At 42.0% G+C, this 22,884-nt stretch overlaps 1 protein-coding gene across 1 annotated transcript in view; it reads left to right on the forward strand.

Annotated features, from left to right (window-relative positions):
* Positions 1-6,901: 6,901 nt before the first annotated feature.
* The window catches only part of TRHR (thyrotropin releasing hormone receptor), a 43,830-nt gene continuing 27,847 nt past the window's right edge, over positions 6,902-22,884 (forward strand). The window contains exon 1 of the mRNA XM_047842788.1: positions 6,902-7,690. Coding sequence (XP_047698744.1) covers positions 6,902-7,690 — 789 coding nt within the window. The remainder of the gene's footprint in view (positions 7,691-22,884) is intronic.

The following is a 22,884-nucleotide window of genomic DNA, read 5'->3' on the forward strand; positions in this document are numbered from 1 at the left end:
CAACAGCCAACAATTTTCCCCAGCTAATATTTGCATTTCAGCAAAAATGGATTTTGACATTTGTCTGTGGTTTGCCAAATGCCTTCTCCTACTCCAGGCTCTAGGCTGAAGCCTATACCTGCACAGAGGAAACTGGAGGATCCTTAGGTCAGCATTTAGGTGATTCAGCATCGAATTCTGTTTTGACTTTGTTTTCTACTTCCAGAACCCAGACCTTCTATCTCAGTTCCAATGACCAAGTCTTTACCTTGGTGTTGTGTCTGAACCTTAAGTTGATAGACTGTATACCATGTTCAGCACGTCTAAACCTAGAAGTCTGCATAGCTCTACAGTTTCTCTCAGGAACCTGAGTCCTGTGCTACTGTTCTGTTGCCAAATTGTTCTGATGCTGTCACCCTTCTGAATCATTGCACATGCTTTGCATGCAGTTTATTTCATCCTCGCACAGCCTGGACCACCAAGAACCACCAATCCTTCATTCCCAGAGACCAACATGTGGTGGTACAGCTCAGTGATTCTAAACCACTGTTGCCCTAACCATGCGTAGGCTTCACTTGCTAGCTAATTAAAGAATATCTGTGAGTGAGACCTTAGTATGTGCATTTTTTAAAAACCCTCCAGATGATTCTCAAACTCAGGCTGAGAATAGGGCGAGGCAAGGGAGGGTGCTAAATTTAAGGGGTGGGGGGAGGTCCACGAAAACAGTAATCAGGATGTAACTTTAGTGTACTATTTTTTTAAACCATAATAAGCAAAAAAGTAAAATTTTAAGTAAAGGCTTGGAGCCTGAGTTGAAAGGGAAATTTTCATAATATTGATCATGTCTTTATTTAAAATTTTGGTATTTGATTCATCATAGGCTTATTTGCGTTTATACTAATATAGAAAACAGTCCATGGAAATATTGATTACATTATGTGCTGAGGTTTAGGGTGTCCCCTGAAATTTTGCTGTCTCCTTATCGTGGTCTGGGCCATACAAACCACTGACCTAGTCGGATGCTCTACATCGTCTCTGACCCTAGTGCCAGTTGACCGTAGTGAGCAGGTGGGAAATTGTGCTCTCTACAGACAACTGGCCCCCGGGGTCAGAGATGATGTAGCACTTTCCACTAGGTCAATGGTATATATATGAAGAACAAGTCAACTGCTTTTGTCCAGGGTCCCAATCTCTTTCTTAAGTCTTAGTCTGATTCTAGGAAATACACCTGTATCCAAAATATGTAGGAGGACTAAGCTAGTCCTCCTTTTTATTTTTATTAATATTTCAGTTAGATTTTTTAAATGTGTGCTTATTTGTTTTAAGAGAGAGAGAGCACAAGTGGCAGAGGGGCAAGGAGAGAGGGAGGGAGAGAGGAAGAGAGAGAGAGAATCCAAGCAGCTGACAGTGCAGAACCCGACCTCACAAACCATGATATCATGACCTCTGCTGAAATCAAGTGTTGGACACTTCAGGGCACCTGAGTGGCTCAGTCAGTTAAGCATCTCACTTCGGCTCAGGTCATGATCTCATGGTTCATGGGTTCGAACCCTGCATCGGGCTCTGTGTTGACAGCTCAGAGCCTGGAGCTTACTTCTGGTTCTCTATCTCCCTCTCGCTCTGCCCTTCCCTCACTCATGCTCTGTCTCTGTCTCTGTCTCTCTCTGTCTCTCAAAAATAAATAAAATGCTAAAAAAATATTTTTAAAAAGAGTTGAATGCTTAACCGACTGAGCCACTGAGGCACCCCAATATGCACATTTTTAAAACTCTTTCTAGGTGACTCTGATTCATCATCGCTCCCCACCTCTCACATCAGAACCATTGAGCTAAGTCATATAGTACAGTGTTGCTCAGAATGTGGTCCACAGAGCAGCAGCAGCAGCATTGCCTGGAAGTTTATAAGGAATGCTCAGGTCCCATCCTTGAGCTACTTAAACAGTAATTTGGGGGATGGAACCAGGAATCTAGATTTAATAAGCTGTCCAGGAGACTCAGATGCATGCTAAAGTTAGAGAACTGCTAAATGTATAAATAGTCATCTATCTATTAATTGGATTCATGACAACCAGTAGACAGCCACCTACTCCCAAGATGGCTAAGATCACCTCCAGAGATGAGGGTGGGGCTTGCCCTAATTCTTCCTGTGCAGAGGTAGGCAGGCCCAGCAAATGTGATATCATGTTAGCCAATGTGTCTCAGGAACAGACACTCACCAAGCAGATGGTTTCCTGGGGTACCCACGAAAAGGAAAGCCAGATTCTGAGAGCAAGCCGTGTGATTAGAAGTGCCAGGAGTGGGAAGCAGAAGTGCTAAATCTTTCCTGAAGCTCAAGGGGCAAGTCTGAGTCCAGACCAAAAAGAAAGCCCTGACTAGGAGTCCAAGGACATTCTTACAAAGGAACCTGTGAAGTCTGATGCTTGTTTTTATTGTTGCTGGCTGGCTGGCATGTGGGTGAGGTGAGAAGGCATTAACTATGGGCATAAGGTCAGAGAAAATAGTCTGGGACTGAAATGGGCATGAGAAATGCATGCAGTGTGTGGGTTTGCCATCTACATGGCTTAGCTGGGACTTATCAGCCTTTTTTTCAAAACAGATGCCACTGGACTGTTTTCAAACTTCTCTCTAGTCTGAAGTACTTACAAGATATAAAATCTGCGGTTGGTTTACAATTTAAGATACTAGTGTGAGAAAAAAAATCAACTCAAATGTAAGGTTTATTTTATTTTATTTTTTAATGTTTTTATTTATTTTTGAGAGAGACAGAAAGACAGATCATCAGCAGGGGAGGGGCAGAGAGAGAGGGAGACACCGAATCCGAAGCAGGCTCCAGGCTCTGAGCTGTCAGCACAGAGCACGATACGGGGCTTGAACTCACGAGCTGTGAGATCATGACCTGAGCCAAAGTCAGACACTTAACCGACTGAGCCACCCAGGGGCCCCTAAGATTTATTTTAACTGAACCCGATTTTGTGCAGTTCTTTACACATAGGGGACATTTATTTGATATCATCTGATTGAGCTTTGAAAATGAAAAGCCTAGCTTATGGAATCTCAGTTACTTTGAAAATATAATTTTGTACAGAGCATGAAGTTGATTAAAAAACAGACAGAACCACAACTTCACAGGACGGTGAGGTCAGAGTTTGGACCCTCCAGAGTTGAAAGAACAGCAAGGTACGGGGCAGGGCAGGGGGAAGATGGTCTGAGTCAGAGCAGAAGGGAGGGCTCCTCACGAGAAAACCTGCCTGGTTACCATCACTGGCTGTCTCATCACCAGTGCCACCTCCTCATGGCCAGAGCAAGATCATAAAATTGCACCCCCCCCCCATCCTTGCCACTTTACACAGCTGGACCTTATCTATCCTATTGCCTCCTTTCACCTGTCAAAAAGCACCTGTACTTCTCTTCAAGAATGTTTTCCAATGTTACCTTGCCTCTGAAGCCCTCCTGGGTCCCTTAGCTCATTGCACCGCCCCCCACCACCACCATGGATGCCTTCCCCTGCACTTCTGAACCTTCTCAACATAAGCTTTTAGTGCCTAGATCCCTGTAACTATTTATAAGTCTGCTTCTCTCACACCAGACCATGACCTATTTGAAGATAAAAACAAAATTTTACATACTGGGTGCCTGGTACATAGGAGGAGCATGACAATTATGAGCTAAAAAATGAATAGAGACCTGGGGCGCCTGGGTGGCGCAGTTGGTTAAGCGTCCGACTTCAGCCAGGTCATGATCTCGCGGTCCGTGAGTTCGAGCCCCGCGTCGGGCTCTGGGCTGATGGCTCAGAGCCTGGAGCCTGTTTCTGATTCTGTGTCTCCCTCTCTCTCTGCCCCTACCCCGTTCATGCTCTGTCTCTCTCTGTCCCAAAAATAAATAAACGTTGAAAAAAAAATTAAAAAAAAAAATGAATAGAGACTCAGATTGACAACATCCTGCAGAAACGCTGAAGAATGTGCTAAGATTTGGAGTCAAGGTGGATTTGCCAGAGCAGATAGCATTATAGATGGGCTCTGCCCTCATTTTACGACCCGAAAGTAAGACTTGAAGTAAGGTCTTCTCAGGAGCCCTGAAAGCCAACTAAAATCCAGGGCGGGGGGGGGGGGGGGCGGGAAATGAGGGGAAGATGTGCCATATGAACTATGACTTTTCAAAAGGTATTTTGGGTTGGAGATGGTGATATTGGGGCAGAGTAGGGAGGCAATGCCTTCTCCTTAGAAAGCACTTTTTTATTCCAGAATGTAAATGGCTAAGCAAGAAAAGGGGTGCTCAGAGTAATCTCTGTCCTCTAGTCCAGAAAGAGAGGCATGGAGGGCATCTCCTGTCCAGTCTGCTAAACAAGTTGGAGGAAGAAACTATAATGCTCGCAGAAATCCTACTCATGGTGAAGGAACGTGTATTTGGCTCCTACTCTAAGGAACTTGCTTATGATAAGGAACCAAGACGCAGATGGTTACAGAGGCCAGGTATGTGTGATTACTAAGTGAAGCTGGAATGTGTGACAGACAATAGGGAGCAAGTATGGAGTAAGGATAATAGAAGAGGGCACATCCTGTATCAAGGACCCCCACAAATTACCACCCACAACCACTACTCAACTCCAGGTGGTTATTTCTATTCAGGAATGTGGGCCCACATTTGCCAGACCTTTCTAATTTTTATGAGAGGCGGAAATTCAGATTTAGTACACAATCTCCCAATTTTGAAAATTAGACAATAATTTAATTATTTTAAATCACACTTGAGCCTACATTGTATGAGCCAAACAATAAATGCCTCAAAGCTGAATCTGGGTCATGGGTTATTAATTTGTAATATGATGATTTGAAAAGAGAAGGAGATAGTCAAGGAGCACTCGGTGGTTCAGAGAGTGAAATTACTCAATATGATCCAGGAGTTCCCCTGCATCTTATTGGTACCTAGCATTGAACATGGCTTTGATCACCCCATGGTTCTGTATACTCAAAATCTACACTTCCATTGATATCTAGAAAGAAGAACATCTAAACATCTTAAAACAGAGAATCAAACCATTTACCATACAGGAAATTTGGTTAAGGGCTGTTTTTCGTTGTCAGTTAATAAATAAGAGTGGACCAACATTAACATTTGGTGTATTAGGTTGGTGCCTGTGGAAGGGAGACATGTTTTCTGAGCCTCTATAAAAAAAACCATAAGGATTTTAGAGAAATAAAAACCAAGTGGAAGTACAGTTTTCTAAAAAAAAAAAGAAAGAAAAAGAAAGAAAGAAAGAAAGAAAGAAAGAGATGGAACCATGAAGTTTCGTTTCAGAGGTGTGGTACCAGAGTTGCCCTGGCCTAGATTTCCACAGGATGCGTTTTCCACCTGGAAATAAATGAACACAAAATGTTGCTGGGTAGTATGTGTGGTTGGCATACCAGAAGTGGATGAATAGGGAAAAGGCACCCAGAGAAGTTAGAGAGATTCTAAGAAGTTATGCAGAGCCAGAGTTGAAAAACAAACTTAACAGATCATATGTAGGTTTAAATCAATATTTTTAGCTCAAAGAATTTTTTAAAAACTGATTTTTATAAGCCTCAGAAGATCACAGCTGCCATGGCTTAAAATCAATTTTAACTCATTTTCCATTCATATAATATGAGAGGAGGGAGCCAATTTCACTGGTTCACTTGAGAAATAGTTTAAGGGTTTCCATAGTGGAGAAAGAAGTTGGTTTCAGTTCAGACAGATATTTCAAGCTTCAAGGGCTGTGTCTGGACGGAGAAGGATTTGCTCTCCCGGAAGTCCCATCACACACAGGGAGTGTGAACATATTTCAGGGCTTCTCAGGTACTGGAATTCCTGTGGCACTTAGACTAGAAGAGACTACAGTCCCAGCTGCCTCTGGAAACCTTGCTTGTGATTTCAGCCTTCCAGACAGACCGAGGACCCTGTCATCAGCCTGTTTAAAAGGAAATCCTTCAAGGGGAGAAGACTCTGAATCAGTGAGGACTGGCTGGCCAGTGTGTGTGTGTGTGTGTGTGTGTGTGTGTGTGTGTGTGTGAGAGGGAGGCGGGGGAGGGAGGGAGAGAGAGAGCATGTGTGCTCATTAGGGGACGCTCTATGATTCGACAGCCTCATTGTTGCTGCCGCTGCTCCTGCTGCGGCTGTGTGGTCTGTCAGCAGTTGGAAAGAACTGCAAGGGTTTAGAGGAACTGCAGGTCTGAAGACTGAGCGCTGCTAAATGGTATCCCCGTCAACAAAGTAGACGAGACCTCCTGCAGGATTGGAAACTTGGACTTATTACTGCTTCATCCACCTGGAGAAAGCAGGCAGCGCCACAGAGGAAAAGGTAAGAGAAGAAATTGGCCTCTACTGGGAAGGCAGGGCAGGGGGCATGGGGAAATGGAGGCTCAAAGACTTGCTATTTTGTAGCCAAGCCATCCCACCCTCAGAGAGCAAAGGAGGCAAACGCTAAAATCCTACCAAGCTTCATCATTGAGCCTTTTCCCCCTGGTACATTTTTCTTCTTTACACTTTTCCCAAGCATCTAAGAGGTCTCTTTGTATTTCTTTTTCAGCGAGAGCAGGTATCATTCAGTTTTTCCTTCTGGGCAGTCTTTCAAAATAGGGAGCTTTCTCTGTTTCTCTTACAAGCTTTTTCGCCATTAAGAGGAAACAGGTGCCTCTTATTAAGCTGGTCAAAAACAGTTGCTCCTTCCTACACGAGGGTTGCCTTAAAGGGAGTTTTCAGAAGTACATGTGAGCCCTGTTACTGTAGAAACACGAGAGGTGAAAGTAGCAGAAGAGAGAGCTACTGTCAGTGACTGGCCCCATTTGAAACGGTGATGAATTTGGACTATAACTCTTCACAGGGGGAGAGAACCACTGAGATAAAGGCAGAACACCAGGAAGAGGATGTTTTGAGAAGTGTTTCAGAGAAACTTCAAGTCACTAAAGATGGAAAACGAGACAGTAAGTGAACTGAACCAAACACAGCTTCAACCCAGAGCAGTGGTGGCCCTAGAATACCAAGTGGTCACCATCTTCCTTGTGCTCGTTATTTGTGGTTTGGGCATCGTGGGCAACATCATGGTGGTCCTGGTGGTCATGAGAACCAAGCACATGAGGACCCCCACAAACTGCTACCTGGTGAGTCTGGCAGTAGCTGATCTCATGGTCCTGGTGGCTGCTGGCCTCCCCAACATAACAGACAGTATCTATGGGTCCTGGGTCTACGGCTATGTGGGCTGCCTCTGCATCACTTACCTCCAGTACTTGGGCATTAATGCCTCCTCTTGTTCCATCACAGCCTTTACCATTGAGAGGTACATAGCAATCTGTCACCCCATCAAAGCCCAGTTTCTCTGCACATTTTCCAGAGCCAAAAAGATCATCATCTTTGTCTGGGCTTTCACATCGATTTACTGTATGCTCTGGTTCTTCTTGCTGGATCTCAATATTAGCACCTACAAAGATGCTATTGTGGTGTCCTGTGGCTACAAGATCTCCAGGAATTACTACTCACCTATTTACCTAATGGACTTTGGTGTCTTTTATGTTGTGCCGATGATACTGGCCACCGTCCTCTATGGATTCATAGCTAGGATCCTCTTCTTAAATCCCATTCCTTCAGATCCTAAAGAAAACTCTAAGACATGGAAAAATGACTCAACCCACCAGAACAAGAATATGAATTCAAAGGCCTCTAATAGATGTTTCAACAGCACAGTATCTTCAAGGAAGCAGGTAAGCAAACCAAAGCCTCCAAGTCCACAGAAGAAATGTGGGATAGAGTCCCTTGCAGGATGGGGTCCACTTTGCCTTACTTAGCTGATGGCAAAATGAAAATACAGTCATGCAAATGTTTCACAGTTTAAGCTTCTGCTTTACATATTAAATCCATCTCTAAGGCAAGTAAAGACCTAAAAATAGGTGGGGAAAATGTGATAGCATATCAGCAGGTATCAGTTTAGGTGCTGTTAATATAGAGGGAAATATAAACAGAAACTCTAGAAATCTACCTTTAAAATGTTTGTGACTCTCTGGGAAATGTTATCAAAATACACCATTTGTGGCTTCTGGATATCTTTAAAAGTTCTATTACATGACAAAGATTTGATAAGGTAGTTTGAGAAAAGATGAGTCAAAGCAATAATTCTACAGTTGTTCACTGAGATATATAAATGTGAGGGGTTCAGTTCCTGGACTTCCTAGTTTTAGTGGGGAAAGTTTCTATCACCCTCTCCCCCAGCTCCCTGCAAAGCATCCCAGCATGCAGAAGCTGAAAAAGCACTTTGCTCAGGAAATGTTCTGATAAAAATGCTAACACCAAGCTCAATTTGTTTGTCACAAAGAATGATTTATTTTTTTTAATGTCTGTTTTTCCTGGTAAGCATAACTAAAAATCCCTTTATGCTTTCAGATCACCAAATGTGGATGTGGTTACGGTTGAATAGTGGTTTTACTAGTGAATGGAGTGCAACTTTGTTACAGTAGAAAAGGCTTATAAGACAATATAGGAATGAAATACTTTTATACCACATACACGTTCAGCTCTATTTACATATGAACTTAGCCTTCAGTTCCTTTCCCTTCTCTGCTAAACACAATAAACACATGGTAAACATTTATTCTCATGGCTGAAAAAGAAAACTTCAAATCAACAGTACTGGCTCTCTCTCTCTCTCTTTCCCTGTATGAAATGCAGTTCTTCCTGTGTGCATAGATAGAAACTGAGGAAGCATGCTTTAAAAAGTATGCATATAGATTATACATGCTATTACTTCCTAAACTCTAGGTTAGTTGAGATATGAAGAATTTTAATTGGACATATGGGCACACACTGAAGTGAGCTACTAATAATTACAGGTGTTGTAGATATGCATGGCATACATAAGAAACTGTAATTTAAAAGGAGTATCATTTTAAATGATACTGTGAGATTTGATTTAGAGAACATTTATTATTGAAGATACCTTGATACTAGACAGAGAAGATGTGGGAAGTGCCAGCTCTTAGATCCCTATTGCTTTGGGTCCAGCAATGCTAGCTAATACAGGGCATGTTTGGCCATCCATTACCCAAAACTTGATTAAGGAAAATTTAGATCTGTTGTCCATCTGCCAAGACAAACATTAACAAATACATTAAGAAAGTAAAGAATATGTACATCTCAATTAGAGATCAAACGTGGTTTAATGTCTGCAGCAAAGGGGGTCTAAGTTCATTAGACTCCAATTTATATACTTGTTATAAATTCTAAAAAAAAATGTTTGCACTAATGTCCTTCTTTTCAATTATAGTCACTAGTACCTATTTTAAATTGTTAATTATGTTACATGTTCACACTCTTATTTCAAAGCTGTTACAGATAGTCTCTTTATACAGGCTGGGGGTAGGAGACAAAGTTGAAGATTTGGTCCCAAACAATCCTGGGCTTAAATGCCAGGGCCCTAATCAAACAGGATGACATTGAATAAGCAGAACACTGTGAGCCTCAGTCTCCTCATTTTTAAAATAAAGATAAATAGCATCCAGGCTTGGTATGAGGGTTCAACGAAACATCGTATGAAATGGAACAGTGATTAACACCTGACTGTCAATTAGCCTCCTTCCTAGTTTTGTAATCTGTAAGCAACTGTAAGAGAAATAAAGATTTGTTCTTTAAAATACTATATACAGTCACCATTTAAACAGCTTAGTTGTTGAACAGATGTGTATATGATATAGTACCCTCTCTAAGGAACTTTTGAATAATGAAGGCATTTGGGAATGTATTCGGAGCATTTGGGTTTGTCACAATAACATCACTGTCTGATAGCATTCAAGAGTGACAGGCACCAAATGTCCTGACATGGTCAAGACAGGCCTGTGCGTTGAAGAAGTGCCCTGTCACAAATGCCAATAATGCCCTCATTGAGAAACACAGGATGGCATATAAATCAATAGAAGTGCATTTAAGTAATATGTCATGAAATTCAGTCTTGATTACAGATGCGATAGCAATTCAGAGAAAAGAAAGGAAATTATGGGGCTAAAGGGATCAGAGAAGGCTTCCTGGAAGAGGTGGCATTTGAAAAGGCTCTGAAAGAATGGAGCTCCTTTGCAAAGTAAAAGTTAAGAGGACAGCACTCCACACAGGAAAGGACCTGGCTGGGGTGAGAATGCTATGGGTTTTGAAAGGAGACAAGGAAGGGCACACGGAGTGGGATTTTTATGGTATTAAGTGATTTGGTTGATTAAAATGAGTGATGTATTTGGGGGAGCAGTAAAAAGAAAGATTGTATTAATGTGTGTGTGTGGCGGGGCGGGGGGGGGGGGGGTTAAGAGACAGAGAAGGGGCTGTGGAGGATCCCAACTATCAGGCAGAGAAGGGAGTTGTGGGTGGTGAGCAGAGAGCAGCAGTCTGTGGACTGCTGCATGATTCAGGGGGGTGATCAATGTGTGGATGAAACAGGAGACCACTGGCAGAAAGACCACTTTGGAAATGGGTGGCAGTGGTTCAGGCATGAGGTAGTAAGATTCTCTATCAGGAGAACTTAAAGTAAGGTGTGAACCAGAGATATGTTTCAAAGAAAGAAAGGGTGAAGTGTGAACTGGCTGGAGACAACACAGCGTCAGGGCTCTGAGCCTAGAAGACGCAAGTTGCCCTGATCCATGGGTGGGAGTGAGAGCCATGCAGGGGGGCCCGTTTTGTCCAAAATCAATGTACCTTTCGTTTGGCCTTTTTCTCTTCTAAAATTGTTCTTTTCTTAAATCTTCGAAAGGTTGAAACCTCCACCTACTATGACCAGGGTCTTTTATTTCCATATTTTCTCTGCATTTTTTTTCTTTCCGGCAAGTTTAATTTACATTTTAATAAATACTCTGTCTGGGCCAGGTCTTTCAAACCAAGTTATTAAAGTCAAATATGCATAGCCTAAGAGATCTCCATTTAAAAAGTAAATAAATGAGCATTTATATGTAAGGGACAAACGTGCATTTTCGTTTGTCTTCAACTTTTATCCCCCATGCAGAAAATCCAGATATCTCCCTCCCCCCCCTATTATTTAGAGATTCAAATATATTTTAGGAAACCGACTAAATATTTGGTAAATTCAATGAAATAAATTCAATGAATTTCAATGAAATTCAATGAAATAAATTACTCAAAATCAAGGCTTGGGCCTGTGTAGAAAAAATATTTTTCTGATTGACTAAATCTTTTGCTTTATAATTGGGTGTTTTGATATTGAGGAGATAAGGTTTAAATGGTCCCATTTGTCACATTTCAGCTCTTTTCACTCAGTGCCAATTCCCATGTGGAGCATTGTGTAGATAAAATATCTCTGTTACTGGCTGTATATTTCAAAAGAATTGATTGGATCCTTCGGTACTTTGGAGGCACAGAAACATCTTGGTAATGGACTGTACTATGGATACACACATTCAGTACAAGCATTTACTTTCCATAGAATGCAGGGGTGCTCAGAACATTGTGTGGATCAACTACCAGTTTTCTTTTGCATTCAGTGACTCTAATTAGTTTCTCTTTTCTCTGGTGGGAAAACTGTAGAACGGAGTCCAGATAGATGCTCTGAGTTTATGGCAAATTTTCCATTATGGGTTTTATTTGACTAAAGAAGCCTTTAAAATACCAGTCTCTGTTTCCATACATTTCTTACCAGCCTTCTACCTTACCAGAGGAACATTGCTAGCCCAAGAAACAAAGCTGTCCTTTTTAAAAAAATTTTTTAACATTTATTTATTTATTGAGAGACAGAGCATGAGCATGAGCAGGGGAGGGGCAGAGAGAGAGGGAGACACAGAATCTGAACCAGGCTCCAGGCTCTGAGCTGTCAGCACAGAGCCTGGCGCGAGGCTCGAACTCATGAACCACAAGATCATGACCTGAGCCTAAGTTGGATGCTTAACTGATTGAACCACCAAGGTGCCCCACAGCTTTCCTTTTTATTTTATTTTATTTTTTTTTAATTTTTTTTTCAACGTTTTTTATTTATTTTTGGGACAGAGAGAGACAGAGCATGAACAGGGGAGGGGCAGAGAGAGAGGGAGACACAGAATCGGAAACAGGCTCCAGGCTCCGAGCCATCAGCCCAGAGCCTGACTCGGGGCTCGAACTCCGGGACCGCGAGATCGTGACCTGGCTGAAGTCGGACGCTTAACCGACTGCGCCACCCAGGCGCCCCAGCTTTCCTTTTTAAAGTGATACATGCCTTTTGTTGTTGTTGCTACTGTTAATGCTGCTGATGATATAAAAGCAATCATGCATATTATGGAAAACACGGAAAACTAGGATTAAGAAAAAGGCATCTCTTACTCCACCTCCCCAAACCACAGTTTATTAGCATGTGCTTATATTCTTTTCCTTATGTTTTCACTTGATCTTTTGTATATAAATACAGAAATACATATATATACATAAAATTTTATACTCTGCCTTTACATAAAATGTTGAAATTAATATTCTCAAGGAGAATAGCAGAGTAAAAGAAAATGGGTAAGACTGAGTCAGTTTCTCCTAGTCTTGATTTTTTTTAATCAATAAAAGGGGAATAGCAATTACTCACAGACTCCTTGTCCAAATCCAATGAGATGCATGTGACAAAATTCATCTTAGCTCCTTCCACCTGTCCCCTCCACTACCCTTCCTTCCTGTCTGTCCTTTCTCACTGATCTCCAGCCCCTTGGCACACTCCAGTAGTGAGATGGGCTCCTGGAAAATGGAAAACTGAGATAAAGAAAGGGCTTAAATGTGTCTTTTCTCTTCTCCTCATTCCTGCCTCCGATTCCTGGCTCCAGTGCTATTTACTTTTTTTAAAAGGTGTTTTGGTTTTTTTTTTAAGTTTATTCACTTTTGAGAGAGACAGAGACAGTGTGAGCAGGGGAGGGGCAGACAGAAAGGGAGAGAGAGAATCCCAAGCAGGCTCCACATCATCAGCACAGAGCTCGAACTCACAGAATCATGAAATCATGACCTGAGCCGAAACAGAGAGTCAGGCCCCCCAATGTGCTACTTACTTTTTAAAGAAAACACCTTGAACAAGGAAAATCCTTTAAGACACTGGAAGGGTCTTAAGGGAGGGAAAGAAGGCATAATGGTATAATATCAGGCAGTAGTGCTGGTATTTGGAAGCATAAAATCCTGTAAGTTGTCTAGGCAGGTTCATCAATGGCTAATCTTATCAGGCAAATTAATGGTACTAAACTCTTCAGCGTTAAGCCTAAATCAGGGGTTTCTCAAGTTTTACTGTGACTGTTTCCACAGTTTCTTTTTTGATTTCTATTTGTTTTATTTCCTTCATTTGTCTGGGATTGATTATATCCTTCATAGTACAAAGGTCTCGAAGATGGAAGAAAATAGGATTGTTGTCACTTGGCACACAGGTATCTAAGTGAGCCATCTTATTTTTATTATCAAAGAATAGCTTTCTATTTTCCCATTCACATCCTGTATAAGGAAAGACTTTGTACATACCCCATAAACCAACTCATTGAAAATCCCTGCAGTTATGTGCTTTGTGTCCCTTGGTTAGATGAACATTGTTTATTCCTAGTTTTATATTTGCAGCTTCGAGCCATAATTTCATCAGTAGAGAAAAATAATTTTTCCTATATGCCTCCTATGTACCCCTACACACACACACACCTTAAAATCGGCTAGCCTTGATCATGACAAACTGTATTTCTTTACGTAGCCTTTTGTGAATTCTTCAAGCTGCGAGCAGATATCCCAAGCTCCAGACACAGGAAGGCTGGGCTGGCACCATGTCTTTAGGCTCCTTTACCCTTTCTTTATGGGTTGGGGGAAGGGTGAGAAATATAAAATTAGAGCAAGGTCAACACTAAGCAAAATCATGCAGTAGGGCATTTTATATTTGGTATCTTCCTCACTTTAATGAAACATCCACTCATAATCCAAAAAGCACCTAACACTGTCCTAAGTGTGGAGGCTACAGGGACATAGAGAGATGAACTCTTCACCTTCAAGGAGCTCACTATTGACGAAGTGCACACACTAGCCTGAGCAGCCCATCGTGTTCTGGACAGAAGACACAGCATCAGGAGGGGAGAGGTGAAATGAGGGAGAAAGGAGGCAGGCTTTCTGGAGTATGTGGCATTGAGTTGAGCCTGTATAGATGGACAGAAGGTCTAAAAGCCACACCAAGAAGACCAGGAGAGAAAGAAGGAATGGAGCCCAAGAGAACAGAGGCTGGGAGATGGCTGGGCAGGTTCAGGGACAGAACGGTCTAGAGCTGGTGTCGTTGCAGTGGAGCGACAAAAAGCAGTTGTCCAATGAAGGTCACCTGACCCTGTTGCATCTGACTCCCTTCTTGCCTCCACAATCCTACCCTTTGTAATTCTCCCTGCTTTTATCCGTGCTCAGTTACGAGTCTGCAGCATGCAGCTCTAGCAAACACTTTATTGTTTTCTGGACATCATGTAAGTGCATCAAATCCAATATGTCTGAGACTAAACCCATTATTTTTCTTGATAACCTCTACCTTCCTCTTTCTTTCTTATTTGAGAGTCCCAACCCAGAAATCCAAGAGTCCTTCTAAGGTGCCTTCTGCCCTGTATACCCAAGTCTGAGTGGTTCTAGCTCCAAATTCTCATATTGTACATACCCCGTTCACACCACCATTGTCCTCCCTCGCCACTGCCCACCTGCTCGAATTCAGCACACACCTCAGCAGCCTCTCAGGCTCCAGTTCCAATCTCTCCCAAATCATTCTGTACACTGCTCACTAGGGGATTGCTCTAACATAGAGATATGTTATCCAAGTGATTTATATGGTTCCCTGAGGTCTACAATTTAAACATCTTAGCATTAACAAATAAGATCCTGCCTCCTTCCTATGTTTTCAGCTTATTCTCTTGTGGCTCTCCTAACTTATGCTTTATGCTGTAGTGATACTGAATTATTTGTAGCTCTCTGAACTTGTTCTTTCAGCCAGAATGCCCTTCATCTGGCAAACTCGCAATGATCTTTTGAGTCTCAGATCAAATGGTACCCCCAGCTACCCCACCAAGCCTTCCCTGAATTTCTCAGGCAATTTATATAACTGAATGCCTAGCTGTAACTATGTATGTTAGGTATTCTAGCTATGTTTCCATAATGATTTGCATATACTGCTGGTTTAGTAATTCTTAGCATCATTATTATTAGTCTGTCCAGCTTCCTACTGCTACAAACATCCTTAAGAGTAGGGTCTTGTATCCTCAGTGACCTCAGCACTGTGTCTGGCACAGAGCAGACTTCCAAAAGTCTGTATATGTAGTTGCGTGTTACAGCCAAAAAATACAGGCTTTGGAAGACTAGGTTGTTAGCATGTCTTCCCAACTCTGTGTTGGTCACACTGGTTGCTTAAAATTGGCCATGGGTGTAGTTTTGTTTTTTTTTTTTTAACTACAGAAATCAGCAAGTATGACAATTCTGTGTTTCCCCTTTTTTTGTGGCAAGCCAGCTGTTAAGTATTTTTCAGCACACTTGTGTGTGTGTATCATATGTAATTTTATATATATAATGAATGAAAGTGTGAAAGAGTACATGCACATTTACTTTGGGGCTTGGTCAATTCCAATATTATTTTGCTCCATGAAAAATCATTGTGGATTTATGCTACGGTCTTCTCTGCTTTTAATTACAATTTTCTTGCCTTTTATTGAATCCCCTTTTTTAAAAAAAAATTATTTTATTTCACTGTAAGTAATCTCTACACTCAACATGGGGCTCGAACCCATAACCCCAAGACCAAGAGTTGCATACTCCTCTGACTGAGCCAGCCCCGCACCCCTACTGAATCCCTTTTTTATTCTAAAGTAGCCACACAAGCAACTACCCAGTATGATGGTGACTATGTGAGTAGGCAAGGCTTTTTATGAATATTTCCCATCCCAGACAGGATAGGCTAATTTGGAAATATGGAAGACACAAATAATAATTTACCTTTTATACAAAATCCTGTTGGCTTTCCAATTGGCCTTTGAAATACCCTCTGTAATGAAAGAGTTGCACTGGACAGGATGGGCAGAGAGGCAGGGGGATAGCACCTCAGGGAAGGAAAATAATGTCAGTAGAGGTATAAAAATGAGAATAAATCTATCTGACCATCCGTATGTGACTAATTTTCCTAAAACAATTTGCACACATCATTTTCTTTCAAAAGGAATATCCCCAATATCCTCTGACTAGCTCTTAAAACTCTCTAAAGTCTGACCCTTTCATCATTATTTTGGCTTTGTTTTATCCATTATTTCTTCAATTCAAAAAACATTTATTGAGTGCCAATTTCATGCCGGGGATTGCTCTGGAAAACCAATGGTAGTCACTATCTTAAGGAACTTCTAGTGAAATATCAAAGATTGCCATTAAAGACAGTTGGAAAAATAGAAGGTTAGGCTGTACAGTGTGCAGAAGAGGCAACAGAGAGTGGTAAACAGTGTGCTTAAGGCTGGAAAGCAAGCCTCCCACAGAGTAAGAGTCACCTGCACAGAACAAAAGAGAGCAGACTTATCTGTATTCATTCCTTCCCCGTAGATTCAGGCATGTCATACCAGATTCTCCTGTACACACCAGTCTCATTTATATTTTGCAACCTTGCTCATGCAATTTTTTCCCACCTGTAAAGCCATCCCCACTCTTTACGCTACCACACCTATCTGTGCATCTCACGTTTCAACCTCTGGCTGTAGTTGGATCAACAGGTCCCGTATATTGGATATATATTGGAAGGTAGGTGAGCGTGAGCTCTAGAGTCAGAAACACATAGGGACACCTGGGTGGCTTAGTCAGTTGAGCATCCAACTCGATTTCAGCTCAGGTCATGATCCCAGGGCCATGGTCAAGCCCTGCGTCCAGCTCCACACCTGCTTGGGATTTTCTCTCTTTCTCTCCTTCTATCCCTCTCCCCTGCTCATTCTGTCTCTCTAAAACAGGAAAAAGAAAAAGAAAGAAAGAACAACATAAGTCCCAGCTCTTTTACTTTGGATAAGTTATTTTACTTCTTGATATTTCGGTTTGTTCATATGTAAAATAGGATACTAATGATACCCACTCATAAGATTCTTGTGAGGCAATGCCTAGTCCATAAGAAGTATTCAGTAATTTTTATTTACTATATTTAAATTGTATGCTATATTTGGAATGTCAGTTACTCCCTCCTTTTTCATGACATTGCAAAAATATAAAAGGGTAATTCTTTCCCAAAGAAGACAAATTTAAGAGGTTATAAAAGCGATAGATCTTCCAGGATCATCTAACAGCATATTAATGAGATCAAATTAGTAAATACTTCCTGAGTTCCTACTACGTGCCCAGAGAGAAATATAAGTGCAATATAAAACACACACATAACAGAAGCTAAGTGTCACTGACTTTTTACTGTGTATTCTGTACTCTTTTATTTGAACTAACTCATTAAATTCTCACAACCATCATGGGAAGTAGTAACTAATTATAGAAGAGGATGCAAAGTCATCCGGGGCTGCTAAGTGTCCTGCTCTGGGTCACACAGCCGGCTGTGGCAAGCCAGGATTTGAACCCACACTCCTGCTCCAGAGCTGATACAATATCAACCATAAGGGCAAGAAAAAAGAAAATAAAGGTAGGATTGGTGGAGGTTTAAGTAAGTTTCCTGGAGCTGGTAGGATGAAAGGGGTCCAGAGGTTTTAAGAGGGTTATGGAGGGGAGATAACAGAGGTTCTCCCAGATAAAAGAGGGAGAAGGGAAATATGTGACAGTATTATCCATAGGAGAAAAAAGCCCAGAATTTAAAAATGCGTGTTCTGTCTGAAGAACAGTGATGAGATGAGCTAGATGTCAGCCAAAGGTCCATGTTAGTGAGACATGGGATATAAATGTGGAGGACACGCAGGCTGGGAATGGATCGATGAGACCAGGAACCCAGCACAGCATCCCCACTAGCACCTAGCTGGCGGCTCCCTGGTCTCTCCATTGGGCGATGCCACGGAAGAGTGCACGCTGTACAAAGCTGCTCAGCCGCCCTTGGAGTTTCCATTCCAGCCTTGGTGACCTCTGTCCCTGTACAGGACCATAAGAAGTTCCTTCTTTTTGTGCTTGAAGTGCCTATTTCAAAGCTCCCTGATTTCCTCATACCATTATACCTGCAACGTTTTCCACTGAAAGTTCTCCCCTGACATCTGTCTTCTATCACTGCTTCCTCCGCACCTGTGTTTCATTGCCCCTCTGTGCTGCAGATGGGGAGGCCGGCTCCTGCCTTGCCAGGCTCTTGCCCGGGCTTCTCAACCAGTCTCCCAGCCCTTAATCTCCCTCCTCTGGGTCATCCCCCAGAGTGCTGCTCAGATCCTCTAAAATGCACACTTGATAACATCCCTATGATGCCTGGAATCACCAATATCCTGTGTCTTACAGGCATAACTGCAGCATCATTATTACGGTATACTGGGACATTTATGATCTGCTGTCTACTCTCCCAAACCCACCTTCAATCCCCAGCACCCCATTCCAGGAGCAGTTTCCTAAACTGACCCGCTCTGTCATGGGTCCAAGCCAGCATGCAAACCCTGAGCTGGAAGCTTTCTGCAGCTCCTTCTTGGACCCGTTACTTCAAATCCGCCCCTCACTGATCTCCTCTCGGAGCAGGCTTTCCAGAGCCCACTGGCAGCAAGTGTTTGAGGTTTCTCCCTCCCCTCAGCAGCATTTTGTTCTCACATCTGTGCAGCACACTGTGTTGATGTAATAATTTGCTCAGATGTCTCTGCCACCAGATCATGTGTCCCACACTGGCGGCAACATTATCTGGTTCGTTTTTGTGTCCACACTGCCTGTTGTGGTACCTCGGGACATACTGATAAATGACTGAATGGGTAAGGACTGGGTGTAAAGGATGAGGATGATGGAAGGGTCAAATATGACTCTGGCAGTTCTTTTCTGAAGCCTGCAAATGGTGAAATTGAGAGAAACATTGAGGGAGAGATGTCAAAAGCATTGTTCGAAATCTTCACTGTCAGAGGAGGATCATTTTTCCATTGTGTTTAGGATTTGGAAGTTTTTACATTGTGAATGGAGTGGTCAGGATCAAATATGTGCCTTCAGAGATCATTAGAATAATGGAAAGAAGGTGTAATTTGGATTGAATCTAAAGAGAGGGAAGGACAGACTAACAAAAACTGAGTTCTGGAGGAATCTTTATAATTAGGAGGCTGGAAGGGGACTGGAGTCTTTGCTGGATAAAAAGACCTATTTTCCCCTCTTGGAACATGGCCAGAGGGCCAAAGGCAGAATTATAATAGATGCTTTGCCTCCAGTTGGGAGGGAAAATAAAGAAAGAAGAATGAGCCAAGGAGAGAGGGAAGTTTCTGTTATAAGAGTAAGTGGATTTATCTAAATCTGGGAAGTCATGGCCTTGCCACCAGAGTCAAACACAGCTCTTCATAGCTGCATGCAAGGTGCATAAGAACTTAAACTACAAATTAAATTCTCTCTGAAAATTAGACAAGACTAAATGTGCACACAAAATAGAATGAATAATGCAAAACCCCGACAGCCCTGTTTAGTGAAATAAAAATAGAAAAAAAGTCATTTTGAGAAAGAAAATCCTGCAACCTTTCATAAGCAGCACCGGTGACTTGAGGCTGTCCCTCTAGGATAGCTCGCCTGAGCATAATTGTGTAGTGACTGCAAGTAGGTGAAGCATCCTGTGCCTCTCCATTCTGCACTTCGGCGTTGGAGCTCTATCGGGATTTATGGCTCTGGGAGAACTCAGCATATTTTCTGCAGGCAGCAGCTCTGAGATAAGGGAAGGCGGCCGTGACTCAGTGAGAAAGGCAGCACCATCTTGAGAGTGAGAGAGAACAGAAGCAGGGTAAAGGCAGAGGACCCCATGAATTTTTAAGGATCATTTTTAAAGTCAAGTAACTGGAGCCTCCAGTACTGTGCAGGACTGATGCCCTGCCATCTTGCTCTGATTGGAGTTCGGCTTTGTGACTGATTCGACCTGGCAAACGTGGAAGATTATGCATACAGAAAATGTGGATGAGGGAGGGCGGGAGAAAAAAACGGGCACTGAAATATTTTCTGTTCTACCAGGAAAGATGGGAATGGGCTCAGATTCAGGGTGAATTTACAGGAGAAATATTTAACCAGAAACTATAAAGTGCTAGGATGGATCTCCAGCTATTTCTCTATTAAATTAATTAAGAGCAATCAAATCAATACTTTTGTATCAACCAACTACAGTACACAGTGGAGATGTTGTCCTTGTTAAATTATTACAATCCCTTCAGTGTGTTATCATATGGAATAGGAAAAGAGTGGAAGTAAGGACAGATTTGCACCTGCTCATCTATGGTTTAATTGAAAATCTATATATCAGGCACTGTGTTAGGGACTAGGATACAAACATGAACAGGTTACAGTTCCTGCTCACAAAAAGTTCATAGTCTAGTAGGAAAAACAGGAAAGTAAACCAATAATTAAAGCTACACAGGAATAAATGTTATCATCAGAAAAAGCAGAGTGGTATTCTGTTCTACTGACCTAGATGGCTTAGGGGCAGATGGGCATCAGAAAGGCTTTCTGGAAAAGAGGACTCTTACACTTCACCTTGTAAATTAATAGAAGTTTTGTAGGTGAAGAAGGGAAGGAAGATGGTTTATGCAGTGGGAACTATACAGGGGAAGGCTGGGAGTCCAGAAAGAATGCCATCAACCCAGAGAAATGCACATAGCTCATTAAGACTGGACAACAAAATATGAGTCTAATGAGACAGGCAGGGACAAGGAAACAAAATCTTTATCTAAGATATTGAATGATGTAAACAATATTCTAAGGGCTATGCAAAGTCATCAGAAGATTGCAAGGTGAGGCATATTATCATCAGATTTGTGCTTGAGGAAGATTGCTGTCTTCTTGTAGGCAAAGGATTGGACCAAAGTCAAGGGCATTAGCTAGGAGAGGGCTGCCACAATATGGATGGTATAATCTGAATGACTCTACACAGGCTTCACATTATAAGGTAAATGGCAGTAAGAATAGAGAGAAATAGATACATTTAGAATCTAATCAATAGAGTTTGTGTGAGTAGATGTGCAGAAAGTGGGACTGAGAGAATCAAAGATAAGTCCCTTGAGCCATTGAGAAAGTAGTGTGATAGTTGACAGTCTGCATTCTGGAGTCCCGTGCACTACAGCAGAACCAGGGTTGGCCACTGACTACAAGATGTGAGCCAGTTAATTTGGCTCACTTTGCACATCCTGTAAAAAGGACACTAATAATGGACCTATCTCTCAAGGTAACTATTAGGATTTAGTGAAAAAATCCATATAAAGCACCATGCATGGTGCCTGGAACATGGAAATGATAAACGCTAGGTACTGTTATTATTAATTGGATAGTGTAATTTGCCTAAATGAGGACAATTAGTGGAGGAACACATTTCAGGGCAGTGAGCATATTAAGTTTAGCTTTGCCCATGTTGCATTTCAAGTGTCTAGAGAACACAAGGGTGCAGTTTGAAGTATAGATTTCGAGCTTAGAGGAAACACCTGGCCTGGAGATACAGATTTGGGGCAATCAGTGTCCAGATGGTTTGTTGGGGACTCTGGGGTAGACATGATTATTAGGGGAAACTTTGTGGAATAGAAAAGAAACCCTAGAGAGGCTAGAATTCTGGGGAGATGGGATGAAGGAGCCTATAAAATAAAGAGAAGGAATTGTCAGAGAGGGAGGAGGAAAGTCAGGAGAAAGTAGAATCACAAAAGCTGAAGCAGACTTTCTATAAAGGTCAATAGAAAGAGGTAAAGGTAAGGACTTAAAAAGCACCCCAAACAGGCATTGGTCACCTTTGTGAGTGCAATTTCCATAAAGTGTTAGAGGAATCAAATTAGATTTCATGAAGTTGTGAATGAATTGATGAGGGGAAATACAGAGAGTAAGAGTAGACAACTGTTTTAACAAATTCGATTATAAGAGAGAAGGGTGGGGGGGGGGGTGCACGGTAATGACAGGGAGAAAAAAAGGGTATTCTTGTTTATTTTATTTTGTTTACTGCTTAATACAGGAGAAACCTTAAGCCTTTAAATCCTGATAGGAAAGAGCTAGCAGAGTGGGAGGAATTATTTGCAGATACACAAGCCAGACTCGCTGTTGAGAGGGCATGGTCCCCGAGGAAGTGCAAAGGAATACCAGAAAGAGCATAAGCAAAGCAATCACTTTGGGGAGGGAAAGGGGGCTTCTTTCCTTTCCTGGCAGCAGGGATTGAGTGGAATTCACTCATCCACTTACAGCACCTTGCAATGTCTGGCACATAGAAATCTCAATGAATGTCAAATGAATGGATAAATGAGTCAATTAAAGAAGGAATGCATGATACAGGAAGAGAGGTAAGGAAGATCATGGTGGCAGATTATTTTTAGGTTAGGGGACAGGAGGTGGTTAATTCTCAAAAGCTGGTCTGTCTTTACTTGGTGAAACCAAATGGAAAATCATGCCCTGAGAATGAAGAGGCAGTGGTGGAGGCATGGCAGTCCACTGTGGGGAGTGGGAGAGGCAGAGTTCATGTTTAGAAACAAGGAGCTGGTGTGATAGTATATTACAGGCAATCTGAATTTCTTAGTGACATCTAACACTTTGCAATGGGCCAGTTCTTGGACTCATTCCCAGTAAATATCTCAGGCAAATTAGGAAAGTCCATCCCTTTGTTTAGGCAACCAAAAGCACTAATCCTTAAGGTCTTTATGTGTGTGGTGCCACATTTAGATGATCCAGTTCACTGCCTTCAAGGTTGTTTCCTTTTCTGTTACAAAGAATGGCACACCCACAGCCAGTACAATTTACATTTAGCACTTCATTCCCTTTTGTTGAGGCAAGGGTCTTATGATAAAGGGTGTGACCAGATAAGATTTGATGCATAACCAAGGGCAGAGATGTCTACATTTGCCAAAAAGTTCCATCTGAA

The sequence above is a fragment of the Prionailurus viverrinus genome, chromosome F2, assembly GCF_022837055.1.
Source record: "Prionailurus viverrinus isolate Anna chromosome F2, UM_Priviv_1.0, whole genome shotgun sequence".
Classification (NCBI taxonomy): domain Eukaryota; kingdom Metazoa; phylum Chordata; class Mammalia; order Carnivora; family Felidae; genus Prionailurus; species Prionailurus viverrinus.